The sequence below is a fragment of the Erythrolamprus reginae genome, chromosome 9 (genome assembly GCF_031021105.1).
Source record: "Erythrolamprus reginae isolate rEryReg1 chromosome 9, rEryReg1.hap1, whole genome shotgun sequence".
NCBI classification, from domain to species: Eukaryota; Metazoa; Chordata; class Lepidosauria; order Squamata; family Dipsadidae; genus Erythrolamprus; species Erythrolamprus reginae.
In genome coordinates this window covers 24,015,768-24,028,782 of record NC_091958.1, presented here as the reverse complement: position 1 = coordinate 24,028,782, position 13,015 = coordinate 24,015,768, and the positions used below count along the sequence as shown (strand labels likewise).

General features: G+C 44.5%; 1 protein-coding gene across 1 annotated transcript; it reads right to left on the bottom strand.

The window, feature by feature from the left end:
• Positions 1–1,721: 1,721 nt before the first annotated feature.
• Positions 1,722–12,626, bottom strand: POLR2C (RNA polymerase II subunit C). The gene is made up of 9 exons (XM_070760495.1): positions 12,184–12,626; positions 11,208–11,257; positions 11,035–11,103; positions 9,305–9,357; positions 8,060–8,188; positions 6,038–6,089; positions 5,323–5,491; positions 3,683–3,757; positions 1,722–2,459 (listed from the first exon to the last, which is right to left on the bottom strand). The coding sequence occupies exons 1-9, from the start codon at positions 12,267–12,269 to the stop codon at positions 2,315–2,317; spliced, it is 828 nt and encodes a 275-aa protein (XP_070616596.1). The 5' UTR covers positions 12,270–12,626; the 3' UTR covers positions 1,722–2,314.
• Between the last annotated feature and the right edge of the window lie 389 nt (positions 12,627–13,015).

Here is a 13,015-nt window from a genome sequence, read left to right as displayed (position 1 = left end):
TTCATACTCTAATATCTGTTTTAACCAATTTTGAATCTTAATCCAAAACTTTTTTTGTTTCTGGACACATCTACCATGCAAGTGCCACATGTTGATTTACATTTCCAACATTCACTTTTCAGATTTGGGCAAATTTTTGCTACTCTTGTGATAATAAAATTTTGGTTAGCCCTTCACTGGATGCTTCCTTCCTAAAATATTTAAAGGAATACACACTTATTACTGTACTTATTACTTATCTGCATGATTGGTTCATCAGTGGACATGAGTGTCTTCTCCGTTGCTTTGTGTCAGTTTGAGAGAACCGAATTGGGGTCACTTAGAGAGGGTCGTAGGGGCAAAGCAAAGTCTGAAGAAAAAAGATACCTATTACAAAAGTAACCTCAAGCCTCCCCCCATGTCACGCTTCTGGAATGCACAGGCCGTTAACCTTGAGTTGGTGATAAGCAGGTCTGCTCTGGGCGTCTGTGCCAGGCTGCAACTCTCCCTCCTCCTTTCTCTTTCTCATACAAAATCAAAACCCCCATGGGCTCCTCCAGTATGCTTCCCCCCCCAAATCCCAAATGCCTCCCCCTACCAGTTTCCTAATGCAGTGAAGGTATGAAGAATAATGCAGAGGCTGACATCCCCCCCCTAAAAGAAAGTCCCTGTCCCATTCCTAGCACTCCCACGTCCATCATCGCATGGTCCAATCAAAGCACCGTCCCAACTGGAGAGGCTTCCCAGTCACACCCCTCCAGGGACAGGGCAGCGTGGCCTTGACTCTCGAAGACTGTTATCTCCCCAGCTCCATACAATCCTCTCCCCCAGTTCCCCACAGCACCACATTTTCTGTTCCTAAGTGACACAGTTGTTCAGTGAACGTTGCCCCATTTTGCAACCGTCCTTGCCACATTTGTTAAGTGAATCCCTGCAGCCATTCAGTCAGCCACACGGCTGTTAAGTGAATCTGACTTCCCCGTTGACTTTGCTGGTCAGAAGGTCACAAAACGGGATCCCACCACCTGGAACAATGCATCTGTCATAAGTTGCTAAGCATTTGAATTTTGATCCTTGATCATGGGGATGCCACAACCAGTCATGTGGAAAATTGTCAATTTTTCCCCCCAGTGCCGGTGTGACTTGGAATGGTCCTTAAATGAGCTGTTGTAAGTCAAGGACTCCCTGTCTAGTCTGCCTTTCCTCTCCCAGGAGATGGCAACACTTAGCGGAACTGGTGACAGAAGGGGCCTTTCGGCGAGAGAGAAAGTAGCCAATCGTCAGAGAAGAAAGGCTGGAGAAGAGCGAGCTGAGGCCAAGTGGCGGAGGCAAAATGTCCATTGTCCCCTGGAGCCTATGGAGGATGAAAAATGGGCCCACCAGGCCTACCAGAAGTGGGGAAATGAGCCGTTTTCGGCCTCCAGAGAGGCGGGCGAGGCCATTTTCGCCCTCCCCAGGCATTGAATTATGGGAATGGGCACTCGCGAATGTGTGATAGTGTGCACGCACACGTTTTTGGCACCCGAGGAAAAAAAGGTTCGCCATCACTGTCCTATGGTTTTACTTCATCCACAAAACAATCTCCTCTGCTTCGTATCAAAATTGAGGCTGAGGAAAAGAAACACTTTTATTTAAAGTCTAATTGATAGGGAAGATATTCTATATCCTTGCACTGATTCTATCAAACTCTGGAGTATGTTCTGAGCTGCAAGGAAAATTAAAAATAAAAATGCAGATACCTCTTTTTCAAAGCAGAATTTATTTTTATGAAGTATAAACACACAACGGTTGAAACATGGACTTTCTTCAAACTGGAGATCTTTTACTCAAGATCTCAAGAGACTAAAAACAGGAAACGAGGGATCAACTTAGTGGTTTTATTCTCAAGCTGCATATTCTTACATCCCAAGGCAAGGGGGTCAAACCTTCTCAATATTTAAAATCTGTGGACTTCAATTCCAGAATTCCACAGCCGGAATGGCTGCCCTAAAGGCCAATATTTTGTTAGAGAATGCTCAATGTAATTCCAACAAAATACTGGCCTAAGGTCAATATTTTTAGAGGATTTCTCAACTTCAGCAACTTTTAAGATGTACGCAATTTCAACTCCTAGCATTCCTCAGCCAACGTGGAGTTGCAGTCTAGGCATTCTGGCTACGGAATTCTGGGATTTGAAGTCACACACACACACACCGATTTGGAAGGAAGCCTGTTTTGACCCAAAGTTAGCGAGAGAAAAATACCAACGGGTATCTGATTTGGAGGCAGAATAGTTCCTGTTCAGCCTTTAACCAATTCCCAGATATCAAGGGTTCTTCCAAGCTGTCAACTAGGATCAATTGATAGTCAGCACTTCGTTCTGGATCACTTGACTCAGCTGGGTTTGGAGGTCGCTCAACTTCTTCTTTAACCCAGATAAGGCGGAGAGAACAATAGTCTCGGGCCGCAGAGAACCGCAAGACTCCACATTGTAGTAAAACCTGAGTAGGGATAAAAAAAGATTGCAGGGGCTTCATTTAACCCACAATTCAAGCCTAGCGCTTTGGGTTCATAATCTGTGATTCTGTTAGTGTAATTATTGCACGGATGTACCCCTGAATGGACCCTGAGTGGGGGCTCCTGGCAATTGATCCATTATTCTGGTATTCTCTCTGGGAGGAGGTTCCGAAGAGTCCAGAGCAGGACTGCTAGACTCTGTTAACAGCTTTGTTCTTTCGGCCATGTGGCTTCTAAATTACAGGCTTCTTTTCCCACCTGACATCTGAACTAGACTGATATTTCCCTCCGTCATACACGTGTGTGTATGTGGGCATATGCATAATGGTTATCTTTTGAGAGCTGAATGCAACAAAATTGTATTTTAACGTATGCTGATGAGTATATATTTAAAATGACAAGATTTTTATTCTATTTATTCTTTCTGTTGTGTATTCTATTCTTTTTGTTCTCTATTCTATTTTTTCTGTTATTCTATTCTGTTCTGTTCTATTCTTTCTGTTCTACTATTCTGTTCTGTTCTATTTTATTTTGTATTGTATTCTATATTCTATTCTATCGTTCTCCTATTCTATTCCATCCTGTTATATCATTTCTGTTCTACTATCTATTCTGTTCTGTTTTCTATTCTATTCCATTCCGTATTTTCTACTGTACTGTATCGTATTCTCATTCTACTCTGCATCATTAATTATGGTGTTCAACAAACCAGGATTAAAACAAAACATGGGTTAAAACTGAAGTGTGAACCAAATACTGTATTATTTCAAGGGAAATCAGAGAATGCCATTGCCCTAATGAGCTGTTTAGAGCATAGGCAATCCTTGAGTTACAACTGTAGCGAGACATGACTATCAGAGTTATAACTCATACCATTTTAAACTGGGTCAACATTATCAATCCAATTTTATGACTATTATTGCAGTGGTTATGCGACTTATGTGTAGTTGTTAAGTGAACAATGGTTTGCTATGGAGGCGTTTTTACAAAAACTGGAAGTAAATGCTGGTTTTTGGGGAAAGCGTTGTTGACCATTGCAGACCATTATAATTTCAACTCCAGCTCATACACAGCCCCAGCAAAGTCGGTGGTAACTTTCCACGGTCACCAAGTGAACGCTTGTAAGTCAAGGACTGCCTGTGTAGTCTTATCCAACCCGCTGAGTTCCAGCTGGAGAAAAATCTAGTTCGGGTACCTGATCCCTCACCTTTCTGGCTTCCCGTTAGGATCATAGGGTGCCTGGGAGTCCTCTTCCTCCATTTCAGAATATTCGCTCTTCGGCCTAGATATAAACACAAGAGTTGATGTTGATGTGTGAAGTTAAAATATCCATACCCTGGTGCTTGAAAAAAGATCAAAGGCAATTAAAAAAAGGGTCAGAACTCAAGGAGGTGAGATGCTACCACTGATCACAAAATGACCTTAGAGCAGTGGTCGGCAACCTTAAACTCTCAGTGAGCCACATAGGTCCTCACCGGAAGCCCCCCTGTTCAATTCTGGAGTCGACCGGATGTCCGGTTCCTCCACCATAGAGCCTCCTCCTAGCACAGCATCCTTTTTCCTCTACCTGTCTTAACTGAAAACTCTATCAATTGTGGAGCTAACCGAAACCTACTGTTGTGGCCTGTCAGCCCCTCCAGCAGCTGAATCAAAGGAGAAGGAGATATGGGGAGTCAGGGTCAGCATCAAGGCAACCTGAGAGCTCCAAGGGGGTGTGGGGAAGAGGGCATGGAGCTGGCAGAGAGAGAGACATAGATGTCAGCCCTCAGATGGAGCGTCAGCAGCCCCCAGGTCTGGAGGCGGCTGATGAAGAAGAGGAGGAATAGCTGAGTCCAGTTCCTGATACATAGATGCGCAGAATTAATAATAATTAATAATGTAATAATCATTTATTAGATTTGTATGCCGCCCCTCTCCGAGGACAACAGACAATACAAAATGCAATCCAATATTAAAAACAATATTTAAAACCCTTATTAAGAAACAATCATGCAATCATGAAGTCAGAGGAGAGGAGAGCAGTGGAAATCTATGGGCCAGTCCTTGGGACAGAAGAGCCACCGCTGCTAGCAAAGCCCCACCCCAAGCCTGGAGATAGAGGGCAGAGATGAATGGATGTGTCAGAGAACTGGGAATTGAAAAGTTGTGCCCATGTTACACCAACACTCCGCAGTCTGCATTGGTTGCTGATCAATTTCCGGTCACAATTCAAAGTGTTGGTTATGACCTATAAAGCCCTTCATGGCATTGGACCAGAATATCTCCGGGACCGCCTTCTGACACACGAATCCCAGCGACCGGTTAGGTCCCACAGTGTTGGCCTTCTCCGTGTCCCGTCAACTAAGCAATGTCATTTGGCGGGACCCAGGAGAAGAGCCTTCTCTGTGGCGGCCCCGACCCTCTGGAACCAGCTCCCCCCAGATATCAGAGTTGCCCCCACTCTCCTTGCCTTTCGCAAGCTCCTTAAAACCCTGTCTGTCGTCAGGCATGGGGGAATTGAAATTTCACTTCCCCCTAGGCTTATAAAATTTATACATGGTATGCTTGTATGTATGAGTGGTTCTTTAAATTGGGTTTTTTTAGATTGTTTTTAATATTAGATTTGTTTACATTGTCTTTTTATATTGTTATTAGCCGCCCCGAGTCTTCGGAGAGGGGTGGCATACAAATCTAATAAATAATAATAATAATAATAATAATAATAATAATAATAATATTCATGTCCCTGCCGGAGGGACCTGTTAGCCTGCAGTGAGAGAGAAGCATTTTGTCGGGGCTGCCGGCCCTCCTAATAAAGGAATCTTCAGAGGGTTTGTTGTGTTTGGGGAACCGGGTCAAAACACCTACCATTCCTCAGGCTTGGGGTAGACTGTATGACGCAGGGCGTTGTCTGGGTCATACTCAAAGGCCACGCCTGCCGTGGGGTTCCACTTGGCGTGCTCCTTGCCAAAACCCTTCGTGGCGTAGGCCCGGAGCCTTAGCTCTTGGCCTTTCCGCAACTTCACAATCAGGATGTCTAAAAAAAAAGAGAACAACAACAATGGTGTGTCTTGTTGGACTGGAGGCTTATCAAAATCATGATGGGCACCCGTAAATGCAGAATGCAGTATTGCAGGCTAACTCTGCCCACAGCCTGGACTTTGAACCTGGCCAGCTCAAGGTTGATTCAGCCTTCCATCCTTCCAAGGTGGGTAAACTGAGGACCCAGATTGTTGGGGGCAGCAGGCTGACTCTGTAAACTGCTTAGAGAGGGCTGCAAAGCGCTGTGAAGCGCTACATAAGTCTAAGTACTATTGCTATAAAGCAAGATGTTGGATGTTTGGGTCAGGAAAGTCTTCTCCATCCTTGATCTTCACCTCCGCCATCTACCCAAACATATTACAGCTATCCAATGCCAATGGACTAAGTATAGCTGTGGTATGTGCTACTCAAGTGATGGATCATAGATCAGCCAGAATGCTCCTCCTTCCCTAAAGCAGGGGTCTCTTCAAACTTGGCAACTTTAAGACTTCTGGACTTCAATTCCCAGAATCCCCCAGCCCAGCCATGTTTGCGAACCTACCGTCTGGTTCAACGTAGTCATTGGGGTCATTATCCCTTCTCCTGGATGTTACCTGCAGAGGACAAAGGAAAGGTAGGACAAGGAATGGGGGCTTCTCCTCTTCAGGACAATATTGGCAGTTGTGCCAGAACTGTCAGTCTGCCATGAAGGGCAGGGAAGGCTGGAAGGGAGGAGAGAGGCTTGGAGGAAAATGATACTGAATTGAAGATTTCTCCTGGAGGATCTACAAAGTTTCCAGGGTCATGTCCCTGCATACGTGGAGTGACTGTTTCCAAAACTTCTCTTTTAAAATTGATTGGACAATGAGAGACAAGCAATGGGAAGGGACTAAGGAAGGAAAATTAATTGGGGGGGGGGGGGGATCTCTTCATTTTGGCTTTGAACTGTTATAATTCAATTGACTTCTAGTGAATGATACCGTTATCAACAAATGAAGACCAGGACCAATTTTACTTTAAAAAAACGGACCCAAAGCTGAAAAGCTGTAGCAAGCTCCGACAGTTCAACTCATGAATTTTGAATACGGTTATGGGCTGATGACCACAATAAATCGACAAATAACATGATCTGTCCTTCGGTAGAAGCAGCTCTCTAGAGCAGGGGTCTCTGTGAATTTTAAGACTTGTGGACTTCAACTCCCAGAATTCCTGAGTCCTGGGAAATGGTGAGTTCTAGTCCCGCCTTGGGTGAGACTACAGGGACTACAGTTTAAATGCAGGAGTTGCAAGCAGTTTGGCCTGGTAATTAAGGTGCTGGTTTAGAAACCAGGAGACAGTGAGTTCTAGTCTTTGTCTCAGACCAGCTGGGTGACTTTGGCCCACTCACTAGGCAACGGTGACTTTTAGTCCCGCCTTAGACGTAAAAGCCAGTTGAGTGACTTTGACCCAATGACCAGAAGACAGTGAGTTCTAGTCCTGCATTGGGTATGAAAGCTGACTGGTGACTATAGAGCAATCATCAGGAGACTGTGAATTCTAGTTCCTCGGGCATGAAAACCAGCCTGAACCACCTCATCTGGTGGTTGTTGTGGAGAAAAATAAGGACGACGATTATTCTAACAGTTTGCCACCTTGAATAACTTCTAAAGCAGGGGTCTCCAACCTTGGCTACTTTAAGGCTTGTGGACTTCAACTCCCAGAATTCCTCAACCAGCTTTGATGGCTGAGGAATTCTGGGAGTTGAAGTCCACAAGTCTTAAAGTTGCCTAGATTGGAGACCCCTGGCTAAAATAGAAACATAGAAGATTGACGGCAGAAAGAGACCTCATGGCCCATCTAGTCTGGCCTTATATTATTTCCTTTATTTTATCTTAGGATGGATATATGTTTATCCCAGGCATGTTTAAATTCAGTTACTGTCGATTTACCAATCACGTCTGCTGGAAGTTTCTTCCAAGCATCTACTACTTTCAGTAAAATAATATTTTCTCACGTTGCTTCTGATCTTTCCCCCAACCTAACCTCAGATTGTGTCCCCTTGTTCTTGTGTTCACTTTCCTATTAAAAAACACATCCCTCTTGAACCTTATTTAACCCTTTAACATATTTAAATGTTTCGATCATGTCCCCCCTTTCCCTTCTGTCCTCCAGACTATACAGATTGAGTTCATTAAGTCTTTCCTGATAAGGTTTATACTTAAGACCTCCCACCATTTTTGTAGCCCATCTTTGGACCCCTTCAATTTTATCAATATCTTTTTGTAGGTGAGGTCTCCAGAACTGAACACAGTATTCCAAATGTGGTCTCACCAGCGCTCTATACAGCGGGATCACAACCTCCCTCTTCCTGCTTGTTATACCTCTAGCTATGCAGCCAAGCATTCTACTCGCTTTCCCCACTGCCTGACTGCATTGTTCACCCATTTTGAGACCCTTCTGGCCTCTTCCAACTCTATCATTCATGGCTGGCTGAGGAACTCTGGGAGTTGAAGTCCACAAGTCTTAAACTTGGAAATGTTGGGGACTCCTGCTCTAGAGTTTGTAAATACTGTAGTCCCTTTGGGACTGGAAACAGGACACTGACCGGTATAACTTGGGAGTTGTTGGAGATCAGGTCCCGAGATGTGACATGCCGCGTCTGGTCTTCGTTACACCGGACATCGAGGGAGAACTCCACCGAACAATCGGGACAAAATTCATCACAGTTGCAGTCCTGGTAAATAGGGGAGGCAGGAAAGATGAGAGGTGCTTCTCAGGCAAGGGTTCCTTGCCACTACTGCTACCGGTGCGGTTGTGTGCACAGCCTCAGCTGACCGGCGGGTAGGCAGGCGCACCCGTGTGATATTTGGCTTCTGCTCATGGAGTGAAATCTTGCTTGAGGATGTTCGTGCACATGAGATTGCGCCAATTTTTGCTTCTGCGCATGTGCAGAAGCAAAGAAATAGATGAAAATCGTTGAAATCTCACGTGTGTGAGCATCCTTGCGCAAGATTTTACTTCCTGCGCATGCACAGAAGCCAAAGCTCGTAGGGGTGCGGCCACCCTGCTGGTCACCCAGAGTTGTGTGCACATCTCCATTTTGCCTACCACACTATAGAGTGGCCCATACCAGTAGGAACCCAATACTGGTCCTTCTGGTGCTCAACTCCACCTAGGGAATCAACTAAGCCAAACACTGGACTGAATTTGCACTGGCCATGATCAGATGCCCTCTATCATCAATTAATTAATTAATCAATCAATTAATTAATTAGGATTTGTATGCCGCTCCTCTCCGAGGACTCGGAGCGGCTCACAGCATATACAAAGACACAATAGCACAATTAATCCAATTAATATACATAAAAATAGGGTGCAGGGTGAAGTCTGGGCAAATGAATGGAATTAGCAGAATGTTTTAATGGCCGGATGCCCTTCCTGTCGTCAATATGGAATTTTGCTCAGCAGAAATATTCTCACTGTGCCCAGAGAGAGAGAAATATCTGTCTCTACCTAGGATCAAACTCACAGCCTCCTGACTGTGAGGCAAGAGCTCCACCTCTAGACCACACCGCACCACTCCTGGTCAGATGCCCTCTATAAGTGGAGCAAAATATAGGTAGTCCTTGACTTACAACAGTTCACTTAATGATTGTTCAAAGTTACCATGGCACTGAAGAAATGGACATGAATATTTTTCACACTTACGACCGTTCTCACATCCCCAGGCTCACGTGATTTACAACCGACTCACAGCTTTGAAACAGGAACTGTGATCCTCCACCTTTAACTCCCTCCTCATAATGATCCTCCAAAAATATAAATTTATTGCTGGCTTAGTTAGACTCACCCTGGAATATTGCAGTTTATCAACCACACCATCACTGGTCAGTGGGATCAGACCTAAGGGGAGAAATTGAGGATGAAAAATAGTCCAAAAGTTCAAATCCAGTCAGAATTATTATTATTATTATTATTATTATTATTATTATTATTATTATTATTATTATTATTCATTAGATTTGTATGCTGCCCCTCTCCGTAGACTCGGGGCGGCTCACAGCAACAATAAAACAATTCATAACAAATCTAATAAATTTAAAAAACATTAAAAAAACCCACCCATTATTAAACCAGACATACACACAGACACACCATACATAAATTATATAGGCCGGGGGGGAGGGAGGGGGAATGCCTCAATTCCCCCATGCCTGACGGTAGAGGTGACTTTTTATCTGGCAGGTCATATGTAAATAGCAATAATTCTAATTTAATCTAGACCAGTGTTTCTCAACCTTGCCAACTATAAGGTATCACATTTTTTTGGAGTATATGATGCGCCTTAGATTTGGGGAGAAAAATAGGGGAAAAAATAATCTGCTCATCAGGTCTTCGTCCCGCTAGTCTGGTCAGCTTCAGCACATTAGTTTGCTAGTTTTGAGCCCATGTGCTTGTTTTTTTATCCCCTGGTAGGGAATAAAAAACAGTTTCTAATCACTTCTTTTTCAGAGAGAGAAATAGTGAGAAAAGTAGGCAAAGGAAAGAAGCTTCACTCGTTAGCACCTTGTTAGGGCTGAAAAAAAAAGGCAGAAGATTGCTTGCTAGCAAAGCAAGGTTCAATGGTTAGCACCTTGTTAAGGCTGAAAAAAGGCTTCTAAAGCATAGAATCCTATTGTCAGAGGGAGCAGCAGTGAAAAAAGCAGGCAAAGTCATTTATATGTGGTGGATGCGTCCCAAAGCTAAACGATACTGGAGGAAAATCCATAAATGGATGCAAGAAATAATAGGTATAACAATTGAATATACACCTGAACTCTTTTTTGTTAGGAATTGTTAAGAAGCAATACCCCCAAAATTCCAAGTATTTAATGTTACACATTGGGACAGTGGCAAGAATCACCTAACACAACGTTGGAATGACTCCCAGATACTTTGGAAAAGGAAATTATTAAATGTGCTGAGATGGGCAGATTAAACGATGGAGCTGAATGGTCAAAAGGGCTGAGAGTATCGTAATATATGGATTAAATGGTACGAATGGACAAAAAAAAGAGTAAAAGTTAATGGGAGATAAATGTGGAAGGCAACAAGGGAAAACAATGTATAATATATAAATTACATAAGCAATAATACCAATGTATGTATGTAGATGACTTGAAAATGTTACGATGTGAAAATATGAAAACGAATAAAAACTATAAAAAAAGCTAGCCTATAGCTAGCAAAGCAGAGAAGACCACTTGTTAGCACCTTGTTAGGGCTGAAGGAAAGCTACGCACCCAAATTTTCAGTCTCTTTTGGAAATGATGGGGAAGGTGCAGATTAAACTCCAAAAAAATAGGGTATGTGGACTTCAACTCTCAGAATTAGCAGAGCTGGGTGGGGAATTCTGGGAGTTAAAGTCCATATATCTTAAAAATTGCCAGTACGGATTTAAAGAATTCCTACAGATGCTTTTTTCTTCCGTTTTGTTTTTGTACATTTTTTCTTTCATTTTTCATTTTCTGAAAATAATTTTTTAAAAAAATGTACAAGGGAAAAAAAAGATTTTTTCCCTTCTTTTTTATGACTACCTACCTAATCGGTGCGCGATGAACTCATCGTGTAGCACTGACGAATTGGCATCAATCTGAACCCAGTCTACAGCTGAAAACAAAAGAAAAACAAAACACACAAGGAATTTTCTTCCCAAATGAATGCAAAAAGGAAGTGAACAAATGAGAGAATGTGACAAATGTTGGGGGTATTACCTATGATAGGAACTTCTGCAATGAATACTCTCCTGATGGAATTTGCAACTCTGGAATTAAAAAAACCACCACAATATTTATAGCACTTAAATTGCCATAGTTGTAATAATTAGGTCAGATCCCACAAAGTCGGCCTCCTTCGGGTCCCGTCGACTAAGCAATGCTGGCTGGCGGGACCATGGGGAAGAACCTTCTCTATGGTGGCTCCGGCTGTCTGGAACCAACTCCCCCCCCCCCCCCGGAGATTTGCACTGCCCCCACCTTCCTGGCCTTTCAAAAGGCCTTAAAAACATGGCTTTGCCGCCAGGCCTGCGGCTTTTGAGCAGTAACACGCAGATCTGCCCTGAAGTAATGAATGATTGATCTATGAATGTTTTTTAATTTTGGAGTTATATTGCTTTTATTGTACACCGCCCTCAGTCCACAGGAGACGGGGTGGCCTATAAATCGAATTAATTAAATTAAATTAATTAAATTAATTAAATTAATTACACACAGGTGGGAGTGGGAATGATCCGTGTGTCCTGACCAGGTGTCTGTGGCTGGATTTCCCCATCCCCAGCACAGGTTGGGAGGAGGAAGACCTGCATTCTCCCACCCCACGGATTTCCCTTCCACCCCACGCTGCTTGTACCCCACGGATCTCCCTTCCATCCCACGCTGGATGTTCCCAGGCCCCGGTGGGAGGGAAGGGAGGAAAACCCACGTGTCTCCCTTCCACCCATGATGTATCCCCCCACGCGTGTCCAGCTGTCCATAGCTGGATCTCCTCCCCCCTCCCCCCCTGCACAGGTGCTGGTGGGAAGACCCGCATGTCCAGACCGGCTGGCCTTGGCTGCACTTCCCCACGTGGGACTGGAAAAAACCCGCGTGTCCAGGCTGGCTGATCGTGCAGACCCCCCCCCCCCGACCCCCCAGTGTTTGGGCCAGCGAGGGCCACGCGTGTGAGAAAAGCCTCTCCCGGGCCCCTGCTCACGCCAGGTCGGTGTTCTCGATGATGAACTTGACGTTGTCGTCGCTCAGCTCCGTGATGCGCACCGTGGGCTGGTTGGCGTAGGGCATGGCGAGACCGGGGCTCCTCTGCGCCGCGGCTCTTCCTCCGCCAGGCTGAGTGGGCCGGCCGACCGACCGGGCGCTCGCCTACCTCCCAGCGACTCAGGAGGACCCGCTGTAGCCCCGCCCCGCCTGAGCCCGGCCCTGGAGCGCCCTCTCGCCGCCTTTCGGGGCGATTCGGCCTGTCTGCTTTGGATGAGTCGCTGCGCTCAACGAAGCTTCGATGCCAATCAACCCTCGGGGCTTTTTAAAGACTTGCGGACTCCAAATCCCAGAATTCCTGAGCCAGGTTTGCTAGCTGAAAGATTCTGGGAGTTGAAGTCCACAGGGTGTGGAGCTGCAACAGGCCTTGCCCCCACCGCTCTCTTGCTTGAATCCTAAACTATTTATTTATTTATTTTGTCCAATACATAATGAAGGTTAATGAGATTAACCATGTGGTAATATATATCAGAGAGGAAAGAAAGAAAGAAAGAAAGAAAGAAAGAAAGAAAGAAAGAAAGAAAGAAGAAAAGGATAGGATAGGAGTGAAGATATAAGAATAAAGTACAATACATCAATGGAGGATAGAGGAGGAGATATAGGGATACATGAGAGGAAGAAAAGAAATATGAGATATAGGAGAAATAATTGGACAGGGGACGGGAGGCACCCTAGTGCACTTATGCCCGCCCCTTACTTACTTAACTTACTTATTTTATTTGTCAAACATGTAGAAGACAGTGGGTATTGGTACAATACTAATACTAGATAAG